Consider the following 21,429-nt stretch of genomic DNA (forward strand, 5'->3'; position numbering starts at 1 on the left):
TACGACCATCTGGTAAATTTTTGTACAGGTGCTGACACTGGCGAGTAATGAACGTATCCCGTTAACGCCGTCCATGAGACTCGTATTCGAAATCAGTCATCTGCGCACGGCCACACCGGCTACCGTATCGCGCGCCGGCATTCTGTATCTGAATCCTGCGGATCTGGGCTGGAATCCTGTCGTAAGTTTTATTTATAAGCTCACGTTTCTCGCGATATATTCGAGATGTCTGTAGTCTGTTCTGTGTAGTAATATTTTCATCATTTCAAAACATCATAAGATTGCATTAGAATGAGAAGGTGGAAAAGAGTCATCTTGGAGAAGTCTTTCAATCAAACACACCTTAGCCTATATCATGTAAATAATGTTCACTGAATTCAAAGTAACATAAGCATAAAAAAGTAACATAAAAAGGACAATCAATGAAAGTAAAGTGGCATGTGTCAGTAGGCAAAATAAATATGTCAGGTAGTGGTCCTGTTATCTCGAGTCACGATTTTTTAGGGTGACTCGACTTGACTCGGGTTATTTTTTCAAGTGCCTAAAATAACTCGACTCGAGTCATATGACTCTAGACTAGGACGGCCAGGACGTTTCATAACTTCGAAGAATAGTAAAGTTACCGCATTATTGGTATTTCATCTACCTGACACTTGGAAAATAGGGCCAGAAACTGTTAGGGCTGAGGATAATTTCGGTATTATGAATGCGAGCTATTCTATATCACTCGAGCATAGTTGAAAAAAGTGGGTTGAACCGGATGGAACTAAAAACAGTGAACAGTGAACATAGTGACTTGGACACGGATTCGAGTCAACACACTGTGACTTGGACTCGACCCTCTACTAGCTGACTTGGTGGTGAATTGAAAATGACTCGACTTCACTCGAGTCAAAACTCTAAAAGTGAGATTGACTTGTGATTAGGAAACTTATGACTTGGTTACAACCCTGTGTGAGATACATTCAGTTCGAATTTCCAGAATAATGTATTTGTGAACCCAGTTTGTAAATCTGTATGTGAAGTATGGAATGATGTTCGTATCAGCAGCTTCATTAAGCTTACTCTAATGCATCAGTGAGGTTGTAGTATCATAATAACCATCATAGACAAAAATACAAACGTTACCCTTCCCCCCGTAATTAGGTAACATCGTGGATTGATAAACGTGAAGTGCAGTCGGAAAAGGCGAATCTCACCATTCTCTTCGATAAATACATCCCGGCTTGTCTCGAAACCATCAGGATGCGTTTTAAAACGATCACACCGATACCGGAATGCGCCAAAATGATGGTAATTTCGTCAACTCCGAAATCTTCCTATTTATGTAGCATTTGTTCGCTTTTTAGATGTTATGTTACCTTCTTGAAGTACTCCTTACCCCGGAAAACACGCCTCCGGACTGTCCGAAAGAACTGTACGAGCTGTACTTTGTGTTCGCGTGTATCTGGGCGTTTGGCGGTGCGCTATTTCAAGATCAGCTGATTGATTACAGGTTTGTTAACGGCGATAATAAGCGCGCTGTGAAAGCGTACTTGAAATTGATCGTTCGCGCCAGGGTGGAGTTCAGCAAATGGTGGTGCAGCGAGTTCAAGACCGTGAAGTTTCCCAGTACGGGTACTGTTTTCGACTACTGTATCGATTCGGAAACCAAGAAGTTTGTTCCGTGGTCGGACAGCGTGCCCGGCTTTGAATTTGATCCCGATATGCCATTGCAGGTGCGTACTATCCTCGGTGTTGTGGCATTGTCTTCATTTCAATTTTTGTTCCAACTTAACTCATCAACTATCTGTTTGCTTCATTTTGTCAACCAGATATTACTTTTTTTGGGAATTCGAATTATTTCATTAGCGGAATTTTCAAAAACGCTGGATCCGAAACTGTTAACCTTCCGTGTTAGTGAGATGTATTTTGTGATGTATGAGAATATTTACAGGCCATCATATCTCTCTCTATCTCTATCATTCACTGTTGCTCCGGCTTAGTGACTTTGAAGAGCTTTTTGGCGGTACAGAACTTCAATATACAATTGAGTAGTATATTCATATTGAAATGAACCCGAATATTTTCGGCTGACACTCGTCAGGGGTAATCGTCAGCAACTAATAGAGAATGGAAAAGAACATCGTATATCAACAATCGTATCACAAAATTTGACGTCACCGGCATGAAATTTCAAATACGAAAGAGTTCGATGTACTATTTTTAGCTTGTACACGAACTCTTTTTATTGACACAGGATTTGCTGGTGTATTTTGATAAAAGTCGACTCCAAGGCACACAAATGAAAGTGTGAAGGGCCCCTCCCAAGTCCCAATGACACGAAATCTGTCGTCTCGATAATTTTTCGCACAAGCGGGATTATTTAACGGATGTTTGCGAATGGCAGAATTTATGGCTTTTGATTGCTCAGCATCAAGCTTGAGCGGATGAGTCAAGGGTGAGCTTTACACCGAGCGTGATGCGTGTGTCCTGATAAATCTAGGGACATGTCTTTACGTGTTACAGGGAGCAGTTGCATTGTCATAAAAATCACGTTGGTCCTCACTGTGTTGTAACACATACTGACCGCTGAGATCAATTGCTTTTCAAAGCTGGTGACGTCAGATTTTGTGAAATGATTGTTGATATACGATGTTCTTGTCCATTCTCTACTGGTTGCTGACGACTACCCCTGACGAGTGTCAGACGAAAATATTCGGGTTCATTTCAATACGAATATACTATTCAATTTTACTGACTTTTGTAAATAAAAGCATTTTTAATTGTGCCAACTGCCAAGCTGTTTACGTATAAATTTTACTTTTCATTTTTGTACTGTTAAGCTTCCGTGTTAGTGAAATGTATTTTGTAATTTTGAAGATTTCCATTTACAATCATTTATCATTGCTACGTCAAGTAGTCTAGCTCGTAAAGACCTGTGCTCATTCCGCCTGCGTCACTTTGAAAACAAATATGTTGCCGTTACGCAGGCTTGCATGGTCCCCACCACCGAGACACGTCGTATACGATACTTCATGGACCTGTTGATGGAAAAACGAAGGCCGGTCATGCTCGTAGGCAATGCCGGCGCAGGAAAAACAGTGTTGGTCCAAGCGAAATTAGCGGATCTCTCGGAAGACTACATGGTGGCCAACGTACCGTTTAATTTCTACACGACGTCAATGATGCTGCAAAGCATTTTGGAGAAGCCTCTTGAGAAAAAGGCAGGCAGAAATTTTGGACCGCCCGGTTCGAAGAGGTGAAATTTAATTCTTGCCAGTGTCGCCATAGATATGATGCAGATTCTCTCGCTCAAAATGTCATCAATATTGTCAATTGTTCATTTGTTGCTTTGTCATGTTGGTCCGTCAAGTGCATGGTATTGGTTTTTTGACTAACGCAGACTATCCAAATAAGTCCTATTCATTTGATTAACAAATATTTGAGTAAGCAACAGCACTGGACTCCTTATCTAGTCTGGTGCCCACTAAGGTTGAAATATTATCACAGATGTCCGACATTTTTAGACTCATCTATTTCATTGACGATTTGAACATGCCGGAAGTCGATTTCTATGGAACTGTCCAGCCTCACACCTTGATCAGGTAATGCCTGCGTTTTGTAACTATGTGTGTCTGTGTTTTTTGGTAGTGTGTTATGAATTAATGATAAAGACTTTGCAATATGGTGTATTGACCGGTTGCAGGCAGCATATGGATCATAGCCATTGGTACGATCGGCATAAGTTGATATTGAAGGAAATCAACAACGTGCAATACGTATCTTGCATGAATCCTACGGCCGGCTCGTTCACTATCAATCCGAGACTGCAGAGACACTTTTCTGTGTTTGCCGTGAGCTTCCCGGGAAACGTGAGTGGCGTAGCTAGCAGACACGATGCCATTGTACAAATGTACATTTAAAAGTGATGTTTTATACATCGATCTGTCTGATTGGATATTTGAATCCTACATATTTATGTTATCGTCAGATATAGATCGAATGTTTACAATATCAAACGGTGAAAAATGGATATTTTTTTTCAGGATGCCTTGAACACTATCTATTCCACCATATTAGCGCAGCACTTGCAGTACGGCAGTTTCCCGGTCAGCACACAGAAAGCCGCGGCTACGTTGACGCACGCCGCCATCGCTCTGCACTCCAGAGTCAGCAGCGCCTATCTGCCCACCGCCATCAAGTTCCATTACATATTCAACCTGCGAGACTTATCCAACATATTCCAGGTATGCGTCATGAATCTGTTTTGTACATAGTAGAAAATGAAGTGATTGGCTTAAAAGTGGAGGTGTTAAAGGTTTGAGGTAGAAGTGATCTAAAACTTAAGTAGCCGAAGTTAACAAAACCTCTCCAGTACTTTGCTACATAAAGTTACCACCTCCGGTTGTAGGTTAGGATCTTTGACTAAATTATACTTCGGTATTACTGAACGATATATACCAGTCTGTCTCAAGCCATTCAATATTGAGCATAGGTTGAAGAATTACAATGGATTCACTAAAATGCATTGCCTTGCTGTTCCAAGGGTATACTGTTCTCAACGCCGGACTGCGTGAAAGCTCCGATGGATTTGTTGAAATTGTGGCTGCACGAAGCTTCGCGAGTGTATGGTGATAAGCTAGTTGACAGCAAGGTAAATATGCGATATTAAACCCGAAATATGTTGCAGATTGCCCACATTGTTAACCTAACATGAAATGCTAGCTTGGTAATCTATTGTTTTTGATTTTTGATTGATTGCGATTCTATATGTTGGAATTATTTTATTGGTGTCCATTAGGGTTGTTCAAAAAAAACTTTTTTTTCCAAATCTCACTCGCCTGATGACTAAATCGTCAGGTTGTCCAAGAAAACGATGCACACCAAATTTGACTCAATTCCAACCAGTAACGACCGTGCAATCTTGAATTGAAATTTTTAAATTATTATTAAAAATAAAAAAATAAAAATTCTCAAATTTTTCTGTCAACCCCATGAAATTGTTGAGCTGTCTTCAAAGACGATGCAAAACAAATTTGAGTCAATTCCGACTTGTAGAAGCGGAGTTATTCGAGTTTTTCGTTGATAATTCTAAGATTATCCTTGATCCGGGGATTATCAACGAAAAACTCAAATAGTTCCGCTTCTACAAGTCGGAATTGACTCAAATTTGTTTTGCATCGTCTTTGAAGACAGCTCAACAATTTCATGGGGTTGACAGAAAAATTTGAGAATTTTTATTTTTTTATTTTTAATAATAATTTAAAAATTTCAATTCAAGATTGCACGGTCGTTACTGGTTGGAATTGAGTCAAATTTGGTGTGCATCGTTTTCTTGGACAACCTGACGATTTAGTCATTAGGCGAGTGAGATTTGGAAAAAAAAGTTTTTTTTGAACAACCCTAGTGTCCATGCATGATTTGTTGTGGTGATTGTCATTAAACGCACTTACTTGTAATCTGGCAAACATTGCCGAACGATGGATCTGCATTGTCCTTTCTTAGAGTGTTGAGGTCACAGTCCCTACTGCTCCAAATACGTATATATTTTTAATGAACAAGGCTACATATAACCTTCAATGCGAATCAAATTATTTCAAAATATCGACTCATCACAGCCATATTCACCGTTCTATTCTAGTCGCAGATGTGAGGTTCCTAATAGATAGGCGATCCTTTTTTTAACTACTCGACTTTTTTCCGTAGGATTTGGAAAGTTTCCAAAGATACAAGAACGAAATTGCAAAGAAATTCTTTGACGACGCGCCAGAAGAGGTGCTAGCAGCAGATCCATTGATATACTGCCATTTCGCGACGGGAATCGGAGACCCAAAGTACATGCCGGTAAGCAACCTGATTTCCCAGGATCACACTTTCAATGTCGCGTGTAGAGGTGGTCAGTGATGCAGTACCCAAGCAGGTATTTTCTACTTTCACTGATTAGGAGGTCAAGACCCGTCAGGGGTCATCATCAGCAACTAATAGAGAATTGGAAGAACATTTTATATGAGCAATCGTATCACAAAATACGACTCCACCGGCATGAAACTTCGAATAATTGGGGGTTTGGGCCTGTAATAGGCCCAGGAAATCACTACTTTTATTGTATGATACTTTTACCAAAGCACCATCGATCACTCCTTTGACTACATCCAGGTAAATGACTGGCCGACGATTAAGCAACTGCTTGACGAAGGCCTGGAAGGCTACAACGAGGTCAACGCCGTGATGAACCTGGTCCTGTTCGAAGACGCGATGTGCCACGTTGCCCGCATCAACCGCATCCTGGAGTGCCCGCGCGGCAATGCGCTACTCGTCGGCGTAGGCGGTTCCGGGAAGCAGAGCCTCTCGAGGCTGGCGGCGTTTATCAGCGGACTGGAGGTGTTCCAGATCACGCTGAGGAAAGGGTATTCGATTGCGGATTTGAAGGTGGACCTGGGCAATCTCTATATTAAAGCTGGCCTGAAGAGTATACCGACGATGTTTTTGCTCACGGACGCGCAGGTGGGTCGTCGGATTTGTGTGTTTTCACGGGGCCGTGGGGTCGGTCCGATTTGCTGTCGACTCAAACTCCATCAAAATGCTGTGACCTATTATTTGTCATACAGCTGTATCTCATCCCATTTAATCATGCATATTTGACACAGCAATATTATACTGAACACTCGAACAGAGCATATTGTGAACCTATTTCTACGTCTTATTTCTTCATTTATTCTGTTATTATGCATGGTGCAATGCATATTCTAATATCCTGGTATCATATCAATTGCCTATGCCACGACTCCGACTCCAGAGATATTCAATTTATCATCTCTGACTCCGGAAGCTTTGAACCGACTGCAGCTCAGACTCTTAATATTTTCTTCGCGTAGCTCCAGATCCAACATTCCTCTAAATCTACTCTGAAAATTATACCGAGTGAATCAATCTATTAATTGTACAGGTGCAGAGAAATTAATCTTGTGAAGGCCTGCCTACATGAAAAACTTGATAACTTCTATGACTGCGACACCACTTTCTGGTTTGATTTTAAAGTAATCGGAATCAGAGCAATTTAAAAGAGAGAGAGAGAGAGAGATGATATTCTTTTTGCCTGCACCATCGAGATGCTTTGACCACAGAGATGCGATACGACCGTAAGGTCACCTAGTTTGCAACCCCGTTTTGTTTTCTCCTCCATGCTATCTGTGGTTGCTGAGTGCCTAGCAGAATAGCTGTGGAACCCACGACCTACCGATCGAGAAGTCGGACGTATCACCATTACACTATCTCGCTTGGTGTAAAAACTGCTATTACAGCCAGTATCTGTTTCTCTAACTACAACTCCAAAGAGTGGTACAAAATTTCTGTGGCTCCGACTCCGTCGATAGAATATAATGAACTCTGGCTGCCATGCTTTATGGAAACGTTTTAATCAGCATGCTGTACTCTGGGCAGGTGCCAGACGAAAAGTTTCTGGTTCTTGTGAACGACTTGCTGGCGTCGGGCGAGATTCCTGAGCTATTGCCTGACGACGAGATTGAAAATATCATCGCCGGCGTGCGTAACGAAGTAAAGGGTGCAGGCTTGGAGGACACGAGAGAGAATTGCTGGAAGTTTTTCATCGACCGCGTACGGCGACTTTTGAAGGTACCTATTCGATTATCGATGGTGATTCATTGACAGAGACGCTTCAATTAGTAGCTGATTTGCCTATGAGAAAAAATATTAATGTCTCAGAAGTGGTTGAAATTTTATGCTAAGACATGAAAAGAAATAGCTTTGTGATTCAAATTCTCAAATCCTGGTCAAGTATTGATTGTAATACCTTCGAGTAACAAGGGTATGTTTTTGACGCATACCCCAATTTATCAAGGTCGTCCTTTGCTTCTCACCGGTGGGATCCACGCTGCGCGTGCGCAGTCGTAAATTCCCGGCCGTAGTCAACTGTACGCAAATCGACTGGTTTCACGAATGGCCGCAGGAAGCCCTACAGTCCGTCAGTCTCACTTTCCTACAGGTTGGGTTGAAAAATAGTTGTTGAACGTAATGTCGCATTATATATCATTTCATTGTTATCGCAGGACATCGAAGGAATCGACGACGAGATTAAACCGTCGATTAGCGATTTCATGTCTTTCGTGCACATGAGTGTCAACGATATGGGAAAGTTGTACTTGGCCAATGACAGGTTTGTATGCGGTGTGATGATCATTAATGTGAAACATGTACTCAACGGACGGGCGAATTGTTATTTCAGGCCTTTGGCGGGGTCCCGACTCTAATTAAACGCCCTGCAATTCTGTTTCATCGCAGTAACACTGCCCGTCAGGCCGTCAGATGCAAGTCAAAAGAGTTTTCCCTGCTAGCTTTTTAGCAAAACGTGGAAAAATACAAATATGAACTCAATAATTTTTCGCGTTAAGTAATTCACTACTGCAGCTCAAAGGTTTTATGTTTGTTATTATTGTGTAACTTGACTCCTGAATTTTTCATGCATACGGTTCTGCCTATTCCTCAATTAACCGTGTGTGTATGGCCTGGTTAACTTGGCCTACCTGGTCGAACTGTCTTGTGGGCATAGGCACCAAGCTATCACAGATTTTTTTTATCGTACCATGGTGTACTGTGTTTATTGAACCAATGACAAATTTACTAACATAAATTATTTTCGAGGAACGCATATATATTAAGTACGAGGTATGAGAGTATTAACCATGTAACATTACCTATCTATACCTTTCATGGCAAGCATGAAGTATCATGAAGCGAATACATGCTCATTGCTCACGAAATGGAGTTACTAGATATATTCTTATCGATGAACATTTCAGACGATACAACTACACGACCCCGAAAAGTTTCCTGGAACAAATCAAGCTTTACCAGAGCATCCTCGCCATGAAGCGAAAACAGCTACACGCAAAAATGGAACGTCTGGAGAACGGTCTTACCAAACTTCAAAGCACCGCGTCCCAGGTCACTATCCATGAATCAACGGTATCGATTACTATTCATTATAAACACCGAATTTTGTAAAGGTCGACGACCTCAAAGAGAAGTTAGCCTCCCAGGAAGTGGAGTTGAAACAGAAGAATGAAGATGCAGATAAACTGATTACCGTCGTTGGTGTGGAAACAGAAAAAGTAAAACCTAATTCATGTTTTTGTTCTGTGCTCGGATTTTAAGGCTGATGTCAATTCTGGATAATGAGGTCTGCTATCATCATCATTGGTTTATTAGCAATTTTATCAGTTCAATACACCACAAAAAATGCGATACAATGAAAAGACAGGAAGATGTCGAAGCGACAAGGAGTAGTCTATGGAATCTGACACCCACCTTGGCCTAGGCGATGTAAAAAGGAGGCATGCACACTGAATGAAAGTAAAAAAGATAGTATAGAAAAAGAAAGCGACAAGGAATAGGGCGGCATGTCATGGGAAGCGAGATCGATAGGTCAGTCGTGGTCCGGTAATCTTGGGGATGTACTGTATTTATTTAATAGTAATTGCTTGTATTTCGACTTGAATGCGGACATGCTCGTCGGATGGCTGGCGGGATACTGTTCCACACATCAGGTCGGGCATATTTGATGGAGCGATGATCTTTTCGGTCGATCATATGATATTTGGACGACGTGGTCGCGCGTGTGTTGTACTCGTGCGCTTTTGATTCCGAGGTAAAGAAGTCATTAAAATATTCGGGGCAACGACCGCAGTGGAACTGATTCATAAACTTGGCGATTTCTAGTTTCCGCATATCTTCTATGTTTAGGACGCCGAATCTCTTCAGCAGCGACTTATTGGATGGGCAGCCAGGCCCCTTTGGGGCCCTAGCTATGATTCGGAGTACTTTATGCTGTAGTTTTTGCAGTGGCTTGAGTGCAGTTTTACTGGCAGCCCGCCAACAGAGGATGCCATAATGTAACTTCGATTGGATTAGGGATTTAAAGAGTATCAGAAGAACCCATGCTGGCAAGAAGCGCCTAAGGCTGTAGAACAGGCCGCACTTTGGTGATAATTTAGTTTCTAGGGACTGAATATGACTCTTCCAGGACATGTTCGAGTCCAGTAAAACCCCGAGATATTTGGCATCATCTGATGCATTGATTGTGATAAAAACAATCAAAATCATGTTCAGATTTCGAGTAATGAAGTCATCACTGCTATGGATGTTATAAGTTGGCGACTTGGAGAGTGTTCAGCACTGTTGGCTTACTTTATGCAGACTATAGTTCCTTCCGCCAATTAGAAATTCTACTACATTCTTACTACATCCTAGAAGGGGTTCCATGCAGTGAGCACCTTTCTTAATATGAAATTGTAATCCTTAGTTCGTATTCGAATCTGAGATCCATCAAAGACTCCAGATTTAAGCTTCTCGTTTGATATGGATACTAGGTTTACACTTTGTTTGCTCTACGGAAAATCATCCGATTACAAGTGAAAATAGATGACACGCATATGAGTATTTTAGTTCAGCTTTTCAGGAACAAACTTGATGGCTTAATACTCCTCTTTCATCTTGGTAGAATGACCAATTGGACAGGAGAAAGTATATTTCCATCGTGCAAAAGAACAATTTTTAGGCTTGACAAACTGCTTTTTTAACAAACAAAGTTCTCGCATCAGGTCATGTTAATATTGATGATATAACTGAGAACGACATGAGTGTTCATCGTAGTCAATTATCTATTCATGCGCAGTATAAAAGTAGAAAAATCTAAGATTTACTTCCTACCAAGTGAAACTTTTCAAGGGGAAATACAGTGATTGTAAGCTTTTTTAGGGGTATAAATATCTTCTTTTCTAGAGCCAATCTGGCAAAACTAATGTAATATTCGTAATCAGCAACCTCGAAAACCCCAGAAGCGGCTCTCAGATGTTCTGCAAAAACTTTTTTATTTCATTTTGTTGACCTGTGTTATCAGTGACGTATATCTATTGGGTATGAGCAGCACGCATCATCCTGAAGTTTTGATATCAGGGGATAGCCGCAACAGAGTACGGTGCTAGAAAGCTTAAATCATCTCGGTAATATCCCAGTAATACATCTTTGTCATTCTGGCTCTCCCGTGTAAGGGTTGCCATTGCGGGTGGGCTTCCTGTTGCAACCCTGCCCATTTGTCCAGGCTTGGAACGGGCATCAGAATGAACTGTACTCGCCTGTGGCTGTGATCTATTTCAACAGCAGCTGATGGGATTTGAACCCAGGCACCGCAATACAGCAACCAATGTCGGTCAGCCTATTTTAAATTGTTTCAATCCTATTCTTAGGTCAGTAAAGAAAAGGCTATTGCCGACGGCGAAGAGAAAAAGGTGGCTGTAATTGCCAAAGAGGTCGGAGAATTTCAACGTTCCTGCGAACAGGAGCTGGTGAAAGCGGAACCTGCGCTCGTGGCCGCGCAGGAGGCCCTGAACACGTTGAACAAGGTTCTTCTTCCTCGTATTGTGACATCAAATCTTTGCTGCTCTCATGTCGATATTTGACATTCCAGAACAATCTGACGGAATTGAAGTCGTTCGGATCTCCGCCTGGCGCAGTAATCAGCGTGGTGGCCGGAGTTATGGTGCTGCTGGCGCCGCATGGTAAGATTCCTAAGGATAGAAGTTGGAAGGCCGGGAAGAACATGATGGGAAAAGTGAGTCAATATCATTGTTCATCATAATTGGACAGGTATACACAGATGTTAGGTCTCTTCTTAGCATGTTTTATGTTGCTTTTCGATTTTGTATCGTTTCACAGATATATTGAAATGTCAAATTAGTAGAATTCCAACTGTTTTTGACGGACATATCAAACATCCAGAAAATTTCTCCAAATCATTGTATGCATTACAAATTTAGCATAGAAATATTTCAACTGATGTTGTCAATGTGGTACTGGCTTATAACTGTATTCAATCCTTGTATTTTTACATTTTCCAATGCTGGAATAGAGCCCTATCGATCGAGATAGTGTAATGGTTATGCGTCCGGCTTCTCGATCGGTAGGTCGTGGGTTCGATCCCCGGCCGGGTCATACCAAGGACTTGAAAATGGGTATCCGCAGCTATCCTGCTAAGCGCTCAGCAATCACGGATAGTATGGAGTAGAAACAAAAACAGGAGCGCAGACTAGATGACCTCATGGCCGTATCGCTACTCCGTCGTCAAAGCATCTCGATGGTGCAGGCGAAAAATAATATCATATCTCTCTCTCTCCCTATGCCCTAATGAGCATTAATTGCCGTGATAGTATAATTATATTAAGTATAGGCACACTACAAACAAAGGTATTGGTTTTTGGGCAGATTTGGCTGATCTGTCATGCAAGCGATAAAAAGAAGACTTAATATGGCCCACAACCCAGATTGAGCTTGACACACTTGACTTGTGGCATCTCTGTTCGTTAATTACAGCGTCCATGATCTAGTGACTGTTTGCTTCGATGATTAAAACCTCACTGAATTTATCGCAACTCTTAATCGACAGGTTGACGCCTTCTTGGATCAACTCCTTCATTACGACAAGGAAAATGTTCACGAGAATTGCTTGAAGGCAATCAGACCGTATCTTGCTGATCCCGATTTTGATCCGGACTTCATTCGAGCCAAGGTCAGTTGATACAGACTGTTCAAGTTCAACTCTTGTCAATTTCCATCGCTATCGGTCTGGCAATCATCACATCACCGCGTTAGATGTGAAGGTTGTGAAACTAGTCAATGTTGGTATTCATGTAGAAGTAGAACTAACGTCGTATAAGTAGCAATTTCCATGATAAATCAAAACTAGTAGTAGGAGGAAGTAGAATTGGTTGAGTGGCCGCATACTTTTAGAAGTTAAATGAAGGTGACTGCTCTACAAATTGCGAGGGGGTTCATCACACTAAACGACTTATGACAATTAGAAAGGTGGAATTTTCAAAAATGTATTCAGTTGTTGCGACACACGGACTAATTCGCCTAATTGCAAAGATCATTTTACGCTTAAAAGTGATGCAAAGATATCCCAAAACTACTTTCTACGTTACAAAATCCAAAGTGAAGTCAAATTTTTTCGATAGAAGTGTGGAGTAGAATTGGGAATTGTCTAAAAATACTTGAGTTCCTTTTCATGTTACTGTTTTATGTAGAAGTACCTTCCGAATGTAGCAAATAATTATCATCTCAATAATCCCCCTCACAACTTTGTATTCTGTTATTGGTCTGTATTCTAATTATATATATTACTCATTTCAGTCCAATGCCGCCGCCGGCCTGTGCGCGTGGGCTATCAATATCGTTCGATTCTACGAAGTCTACTGCGACGTCGAACCAAAGCGTATCGCGCTGGCAAAGGCCAACGCAGACTTGTCGGCCGCGCAGGATCGCCTCACGTCCATCAAAGCGAAAATTGCTGTGAGTAGAACTCTATTTACATGTTAGCAAACCAGTCAAAACTTGTGTATAAGCCCAGTATAATGCAGCTTTTCATGTGTGTGTTTTCTTCTTAAGATATGACTCCAGAAGGTTGCTTGCTACGATGCTGTGTATTCTTTCTCGATTGATGGGTTTCATATATGTAAATAGCCTGGTTAACTGTAGATTTAAACACCAAGACCGGACTGATTTTGTTGTTTAGTTTCCCCAAAACCTTTACTGAACCAATCGTAGACTAGCTCGGTTACGAACCAGATTGTCTATATTATTTTAGAATAGCACATGACATCACGGTGGAATCAGAGTGGCTTATGTCCATTTAACACAGTGGTTCTCAATCTGGAGGGTGCGGGAGTCTCTCAGGGGGGGCGCGAGAAATTGACAAAGTCTATATAAATTTTGACGAAACATACGTTTCGCAACCATTCTGAAAAGACTAATGTTGAAGATGAAACTTATTTCGTATTCCAGAAAGCTTGCCAAATACAAACTCCAGCAGTCGAGCTCAACGGAGTTTAGGCTGATTTCAACTTCGTTTGAGCAAATTTTTGATATTCTCTGAAGATTTAGAGCAGTGGTTCCCAACCTTTTTCGACCCATCGCCCCCTTTTGAAGCTTCACACCGATCATCGCCCCCCAAATATCGGGAACCGAAAAACAGCACTTCGTCAGCCCCCCCCCCCCCCCCGCCAAAATAAAAACGTTGGTCTTTGGCCCCATAGGGTGATAAACCAAACCCGAAACCCCCCTCAGCCAATGGGCTTTTTGTCGCTTCATATCAGCCATACCCTATTTCATGTACTGTTTGGTGAGTCACCGTACTTCGCGTAAACGCGCGAAGCGCGACAAATTTATGTAATTCATGTTTGAATCGGTCAATATGGTCGATGTGGTATGTTGTAAAAGGTAGGACCGGGAGGAATCGTTTTTATATTGACTTCTTTACATGATGCTATTTCGTGACCTCCCATACCTGCTATGTCAGAGAAATGGCTTTGAAGTGACATTGCTGCTGTCAAAATACATTGATTAAATACGATTTATTCGTTGTATATGTGGATAAATAGGTAAATAGCAATAGCAATCCAGCCCGCCAAGTATCTAATTTTCCTATATCCGGCCCGCCGACTGGAGAAGTTGTCCGCCCCTGGCCTAAGACAATATAGGTTGCCCGGTTTTGCCCTCAATTAGGTTACCCTAAATCAACACAATTTAATTCAATTCCAAAACTGATCAAATTTAGCATGGCAAGACAGAACGACGCTGTGCTCTCTGTAGTCACTACCAGCATTAGGATTAGTCTCAGCGCAACCTACCTTGAAATAAATTCATGTCCTGTTCAATGTTTTTTTTTGTTATTTTCAAACAAGTCTGGGGGAAATTTGTCAGAAATGTAAAAGACTTAACAACTGGAATGCGGATTCGAACTTGGCGTAAGATATACCATATGTATACTATGGTACTATGCTACTATACTACTATACTATGTGCTCTTTTTGACATGACGATAAGTGCAGGGGGCGCAATTTTTTGACCATCGCCAAGGAGGGCACATGTCAAAAAAGGTTGAGAACCGCTGATTTAACACATTTGATAAAATAAAGTATTTGTTAATTTTCATTTTGTTTTCGCCATATCTTGACCATGGGTAACTACGGAACAATGAGATAAACGTAACCGTTGTCAAGACATGACCGGAAAAAATGAAAATTTCACAAAACTTGATTTTCTCAGAATTTGAAAAGGGAACTGATTGGCGACGATATATATTTCACGCAAATGCGAGAGTACTAACCACATAACCCTTCATAACTATATTTCTCATGGCAATCAACAGGAATCAAAAAAGTCCTATCGGATATTGCTTTCATTCGACTGATATCAATGTTGGTAATATATTCTCACAAAATTAAGTTATTACTCAGTCGAACATCATTAGGATAGATTTTGATATACCCATGTCAACTTGGATTCAATTTGAAAAATCATTTCAATCCACCATCTTGCCTGCATCGGTGCCAGATGAGTGTGCTTACTGTCACCAGACAGTATTTTTGTTGGAGGACAAGCGCCCTGCAATCGGAGCTTTGTGTAATCTCTCGAATCGAGGCTACTCATAAGTAATCACGACACCGTTTGTTGTTTAGCAATTGGACCACAATTTAGCGGAATTGACGGCACAGTTTGAAAAGGCAACCGCCGACAAACTGAAATGTCAGCAGGAGGCGGAAGCCACGCAGTTGACTATATCACTGGCGAATCGCCTTGTGGGTGGCCTGGCGTCCGAAAACGTCCGCTGGGCTGAATCTGTCGGAGAATTCAGGAAACAGGTATGAGCGATATCGCCCGTTTGTCACTATAATTTTTTTTATTTCCCATTTCGATTTGCGACAGGATCAAACTCTATGCGGGGATGTGTTGCTGATCACAGCTTTTGTGTCGTACGTGGGATACTTTACGAAATCATACCGAGTCGATTTAATGGACAGCTGGTTACAATTTCTGAAAGAACAAAAGGTAATTAGGTGATAAAACTTAATAACTTGGGGTTTGAACAATAGGTAGCTTTAGAATTGTAGCATGCTCCTCTGACTATTACCAAAAGTAGGCATTACTGTATTCCATAAGAAAAATACCAGGCTGTATTGCTAAGAGGCTATGATGAATTCACTGATGCAGACTGAGTAGGAAATTCATATTGAAATGATCCCGAAATTTTTTTTGCACATGATTTGCCCACAATTCTTAGTTATATTGCACTGTGTATACCGGTAGTCTTAATTTCATATTTGAGAATTCTCTCGTCAGCAGTCATAACCTTCCATGCCGCCAAATTATCCGTTGGGATTGCTAGCATTTTGGTTGCTTTTTGTGATATGGCGATAAGGGAGTCGCGGAATTTTTCACTAACATAAAGAGGGCGTGTCTAAAAAAGTTTGAGAACCACTGTGCTAAAGGGAAAAAATTTGAAAAGTTTACTCTTTTGACTACAAAACTTGTGAAAATTTACAGAGGAAAAACTTGTTCAGAATGGGACATGATTAAGTGGATCTTGGTGGAGGATGTGGCCATGTATATCACTGCAGTATAGAAAATAGTTGTGTGGAAATGGTGGGGAGAACTTGAATTTATTGAATTTATACATTTCTTTAGCTTATTCAAATATGTAGAGACTTTTAAACAGTGTACGTTGCTTCCAAGTCCTTCTCCTTATCCTTATCGAAATGGTTTCGTTTCATTCTGCTCAAACCCGAACACTCCTGATTGTCGCAGGTCCCAGTGCCGACCACAGAAGGCCTCGACCCGCTCACGATGCTCACTGGGGACACGGACATTGCCCAGTGGAACAACCAGGGACTCCCATCTGACCGGATGTCGACGGAAAACGCCACCATATTGTGCAACTGCGAAAGATGGCCGCTCATCATCGACCCTCAGCTGCAGGGCATAAAATGGATCAAAAAGAAGTATAACGGACTCAAGATCGTTCGAATCGGACAGAGAGGGTGAGATTGACTAAATCAGTGATGCCGCTCCTTTAGTAGCGATGCTATCAAGCCTAATGGCTTAAAAATGTAGTTGGCCTACAACACTACCCATCCAAGGCGTATATTTCTCAATCAGAGGGGGTCAGTAAGAAGTAGGCTACTTCTACCTTTTGTGAGTACTCAAGTAGTTTTGACATAGAATCACTACTTTGACCACCTCTGTTATTAATAGTCTGTCGCAGTTTCCAGAATTCTGAATCTCAATCGGGAAGAAGTCGATCTAGTGCCCGACGTTTACGTAGATTTCAATTAAACACGGCAATGCAAATCGGTCCAATTTGCTACCAGCTTGATTAACTTCAGAAGAGAAAGAGCCAGTGTAGCTGCCTGAAAAACTGTCGAGTTGTCTGTGCATTACCCAAGTATTGCTAGTAGATTAGATCCTCTAAGTACAGTGTAATTGCACCGAATATTTCAATGACTTCTTCACCTCGGAATCAAAAGCGCATGAAAAGATCATCGCTCTATCAAATATGCCGGACCTGACCTGTGGAACAGTATCCTGCCGGCCATCCGACAGTCGACGAGCATGTCCACATTTAAGTCCAAATACAAACAACTTGTATTAAATGAATACTAGTCCGCCCCCAAGATTACCGGACCGTGACCTATCGACCTTCCGCGACATGCCACCCCAATTTTTGTCGCTTGCTTTTTCCATACAATCTTCTTTCACTTATCATTCAGTGTGCATGCCTCCTCTTTACATCGCCTAGGTCAAGGTGTCTGATTTTAAAGACTACTCCAAGTCGTTTCGACACCTTCCTATCTTTTCATTGTATCTCATTTTTGTGGTGTATTGAACTGATAGAAATTGCTAATAAACCGAACTGAACTGAAAAAATCACTGATTTGTGATCGTGCTGGTTGAATTGTTGGGTCTTGGTTTGTCGCATGAAAGCGAGAGCCCAAGGATTTTCAACTAAAACTGCGTCGAAAGAATGAAAATGGTATTTCCTATGCCAGGTATTTGGACACAATCGAGAACGCGGTGTCGTCCGGTGAAGTCGTCTTGATCGAGAACGTTCAGGAAAGTGTGGATCCTGTGTTGGAACCGCTGTTGGGAAGAAATACTATCAAGAAAGGAAGGTAACAGACTTGGTATATTGATCCGTTTTGTGTGGGGTCTGGTCCGTTTTATGTGATTTCCGTCCTATGTTTGTTGTTGGGTCGTTAGGCAAGTTACTCGAGGAAAAAATTAATAGGTGACTGGCGGTGTTAAAGTAGAATAATGCTTACAGTACTACATTTGTCGCAGTTGTCACCTCGAAAACTTTTCTTGTACCTCTTATCAATAGCAAGCATTTCACATTAATCTGTATTGAGGTCAATTATCATTAAATTGAATAATCCATATTTATGCAGACAGAAGCAGTTCCTTTACAGCAGTGGTTCCCAACCTGTGGTACGCGTACCACTAGTGGTACGCGAAGGTATTCCAGGTGGTACGCGAGTAGATTCTGTTTTTTTCGACCCAAGGGAGTTATTAGTTCAGTTGGGGTTGATTTTGAGTTTTCTGAAGCCGCCGTCATCGTCGTGGTAAGGTATACGCCAAGGAAACGAAACCGACTTGTTGCGTTCATGCATGACTTTCGATGCGCTGTGAGCAAACGTATGCCACGCATCGACCAGCTAGTGGAAAATAAACAAATGCAGCCATAGCATTAAACCAGGGGTGGCCAACCTGCGGCAGTAGAAGGAAATTTGTGCGGCCGTGGACACGTATTTCAATTTGTATGTGTTGGCGGCCGTCGACATGAAAATTGAATTTACGAATTTACTCCCAAATTTTTAGGAGATTTCGATTAATTTTGAATTTTTTTTCGCGCTGTGTGCGATTCAACGTGACTTCATTTTTTCGATATTAATGTAGTAGCGCCCTTTGCAACCTGAGCACCACAGTACAGATGTGAACAGCAACGAAAAATGATGCGCCCCAGATAAAAATACCAATATGGAATCGTGTCCTTCTCACGAAAGAAATTTGTTTCTATGGTGCGTTTGGGTGATTTCAATATATTTCCAATATACCTCCAATCCTGATGAGAGGTCAGGAAATAGCAGTATTCAACAAAGTGACTTATTACATTTGGTCCACCCGAAGATACATCATCATTTATAACTAATGCCCTAAATTTTCGAAAACACACCGTCCATCAACTTTACCGGAGAATCTGATCACATTGGCTGAGAAAAAATGAATATTTGATAGTAATTTGTGAAACTACGAATATTAATGACAAAATTCATTCGTGAATCTAAAAAATTTTCGCGCTTCGCGCGACCGTGACGACACCGGAATACCATTCATAACATGACCACTCGCAATTTTGGTACGCACGCCGATATGAATAAACATGTTGGTCTGGAGCTCACCGAAAACGGACATGGACAGTTTAAAATGGGTATTTGTCATCCAGTTTGTTCTTTACGAACTATGTCCTGGAATGCGGCCGTAGGCTACATGACTACTCGAAATGCGGCTGTGAATAGCAAAAAGGTTGGCGACCCCTGCATTAAACAAATGAACTTATGTTTTTTATTTCATTATGTTGTTGTTCTTCTTCTTGTGACTGGTGGTGAAAAAACAATTCCATGCATCTCATCATCAACCCTTGCTGATAATACCTAGTTTAATAGGAATTTATTATTACACCTCGCATAGGTCAAATACGTGATTATGATGTCATAAAGGGTGGATGTAGGTGGTACGCGAGCACTGCATGAAACCTCGAAATGGTACGTGGGTGGAAAAAGGTTGGGAACCACTGCTTTACAGTCTCGAAATTTGTCATTAATATTCCCTGATATATGACTATTGTAAGCTATCGGTACAGCTGACTTCGTATGGTGTTCTATCGTACATTGTTAAACCATACTTTGCCAAATTTTGTTTCCATTTGAATCTCTATTTGTATGCTTGTTATTGTGCAATGCGCAGTTAACTCTTGATTAGAGGCAAGTTATCCGAGTTGATACAATATAATGCAATGAATATAGTGCTGGATGCAGCGTTTAAGAAAAGAAGCTGAACCAGTATAATACATGATATAAAAGACGGGCAGTCGCGATTTTGGATTGTTGCAGTTATTTTACGACCCATACGCTGTTGTCATTGCCTTCTGTTAGACATTTCTCAATTCTGTCCACTGTACCTGTATCCTATGCCCGACGATTTCAGGTATATCAAGATTGGCGATAAAGAAGTGGAGTATCACCCGCAGTTCCGGCTTATATTACATTCGAAACTGGCCAATCCCCATTATCAGGTACAATTGATCCCACTCTCCGAAAAATTCTCTCGTGATCAACTTTGTCTGCGTGGTTTACAGCCTGAAATGCAAGCGCAGTGTACTCTGATTAATTTCACTGTGACGAGAGACGGGTTGGAAGATCAGCTGTTAGCGGAAGTTGTGAAGTGCGAAAGACCCGATTTAGAACAAGTCAAGGTACGGTGACTTCGCTAACCCACGAAAAATTTGGATTATGAATAATATAGTATTTACGGTGACCAATTCTTTAATTATTTATTATAGTGTTGCCCACCGTAAATACTATTTTATTCAAATCCAAATTTTTTGACGGCGATAACTCCGCTTCCACTGGTTGGAATTGAACCAAATTTGGTGAGCATCGTTTCTATAGACAACAGAAATTGTCAAATTTTTATATAATAAATCGAAACTTTCTTCTCCTGTAGCAATGCGGCTACTGGCCAAATTTGGTGTGTACGCTTAAGTTAGGTAACCTAACAATTTTATCAAGTAGCCAGTACGATTTGAGAAATAAACTCATTTTTGAATACCCCTAGTGTCCATTTGTTAATATATTTTCGTGTTCCTAATCGACCCTTGCGACGCATTGTACAGGCCCAGCTTACAAAGCAACAGAACGAATTCAAGATCACGTTGAAACAGCTCGAGGACTCGCTGCTGTATCGCCTGTCGGCCGCATCCGGAAACTTCCTGGGGGACACGGCCCTCGTCGAAAATCTCGAAATCACTAAGAAAACATGTGCGTGTTTTATTTCTTCGATCTGAGTACAACAATATAGACATGGTCCAAAAATAAGGAATTATTTTGCATCATTTTCCTTATGGGCCGCCTATAATGTTACATATTCGAACTGCTCAAGTCAAATGTCATCTCATAAGTACTCAATTTTGCCAGCCCTAATCGTTTCATCTCAGCTTTCTCTTCGAATATGACACGCCGAGTGGATTGGGTTTACGCCTTGTTTTTTTTTCCCACAGCTGCGGAAATCGAAGTAAAAGTGACCGAAGGCAAAGTGACCGAGATTCAGATCAACGAAGCTCGTGAAAGCTACAGGGTGGTCTCGAGACGAGCTTCTCTTCTCTATTTTATTCTGAACGAGCTGAACGTCATCAATCCAATCTATCAGTTCTCGCTCAAGGTACGTATATGTCTGATTCAGATTCCGTAGAAAATTATGTTCTTTCAAATGGAAGGTGTAGTGTGGTTAGTCAAGGGGGTCACAAATGGGATGGGACGAAAC

The 21,429-nt window shown here is 41.4% G+C and overlaps 2 protein-coding genes across 2 annotated transcripts in view; one reads left to right on the top strand and one right to left on the bottom strand.

Annotated features, from left to right (window-relative positions):
- LOC145457346 (L-threonine ammonia-lyase-like) overlaps positions 1-21,429 on the bottom strand; it is a 237,168-nt gene that overhangs the window by 56,662 nt on the left and 159,077 nt on the right. The window lies entirely within an intron of this gene.
- LOC145457343 (dynein beta chain, ciliary-like) overlaps positions 1-21,429 on the top strand; it is a 57,223-nt gene that overhangs the window by 25,808 nt on the left and 9,986 nt on the right. The window contains 28 exon segments of the mRNA XM_080335536.1: positions 29-181; positions 1,147-1,293; positions 1,350-1,495; positions 1,559-1,718; positions 2,973-3,241; positions 3,510-3,587; positions 3,689-3,854; positions 4,029-4,229; positions 4,529-4,636; positions 5,689-5,826; positions 6,139-6,486; positions 7,423-7,614; positions 7,841-7,984; positions 8,049-8,155; positions 8,799-8,943; positions 9,006-9,110; positions 11,244-11,399; positions 11,465-11,608; positions 12,440-12,562; positions 13,186-13,344; positions 15,513-15,695; positions 15,760-15,882; positions 16,639-16,871; positions 17,880-18,002; positions 20,095-20,182; positions 20,246-20,362; positions 20,783-20,927; positions 21,167-21,327. Coding sequence (XP_080191662.1) covers positions 29-181; positions 1,147-1,293; positions 1,350-1,495; positions 1,559-1,718; positions 2,973-3,241; positions 3,510-3,587; positions 3,689-3,854; positions 4,029-4,229; positions 4,529-4,636; positions 5,689-5,826; positions 6,139-6,486; positions 7,423-7,614; positions 7,841-7,984; positions 8,049-8,155; positions 8,799-8,943; positions 9,006-9,110; positions 11,244-11,399; positions 11,465-11,608; positions 12,440-12,562; positions 13,186-13,344; positions 15,513-15,695; positions 15,760-15,882; positions 16,639-16,871; positions 17,880-18,002; positions 20,095-20,182; positions 20,246-20,362; positions 20,783-20,927; positions 21,167-21,327 — 4,362 coding nt within the window.

This window comes from Botryllus schlosseri, chromosome 15, assembly GCF_051294905.1.
Source record: "Botryllus schlosseri isolate E-star chromosome 15, Bs_hap1, whole genome shotgun sequence".
NCBI lineage: Eukaryota > Metazoa > Chordata > Ascidiacea > Stolidobranchia > Styelidae > Botryllus > Botryllus schlosseri.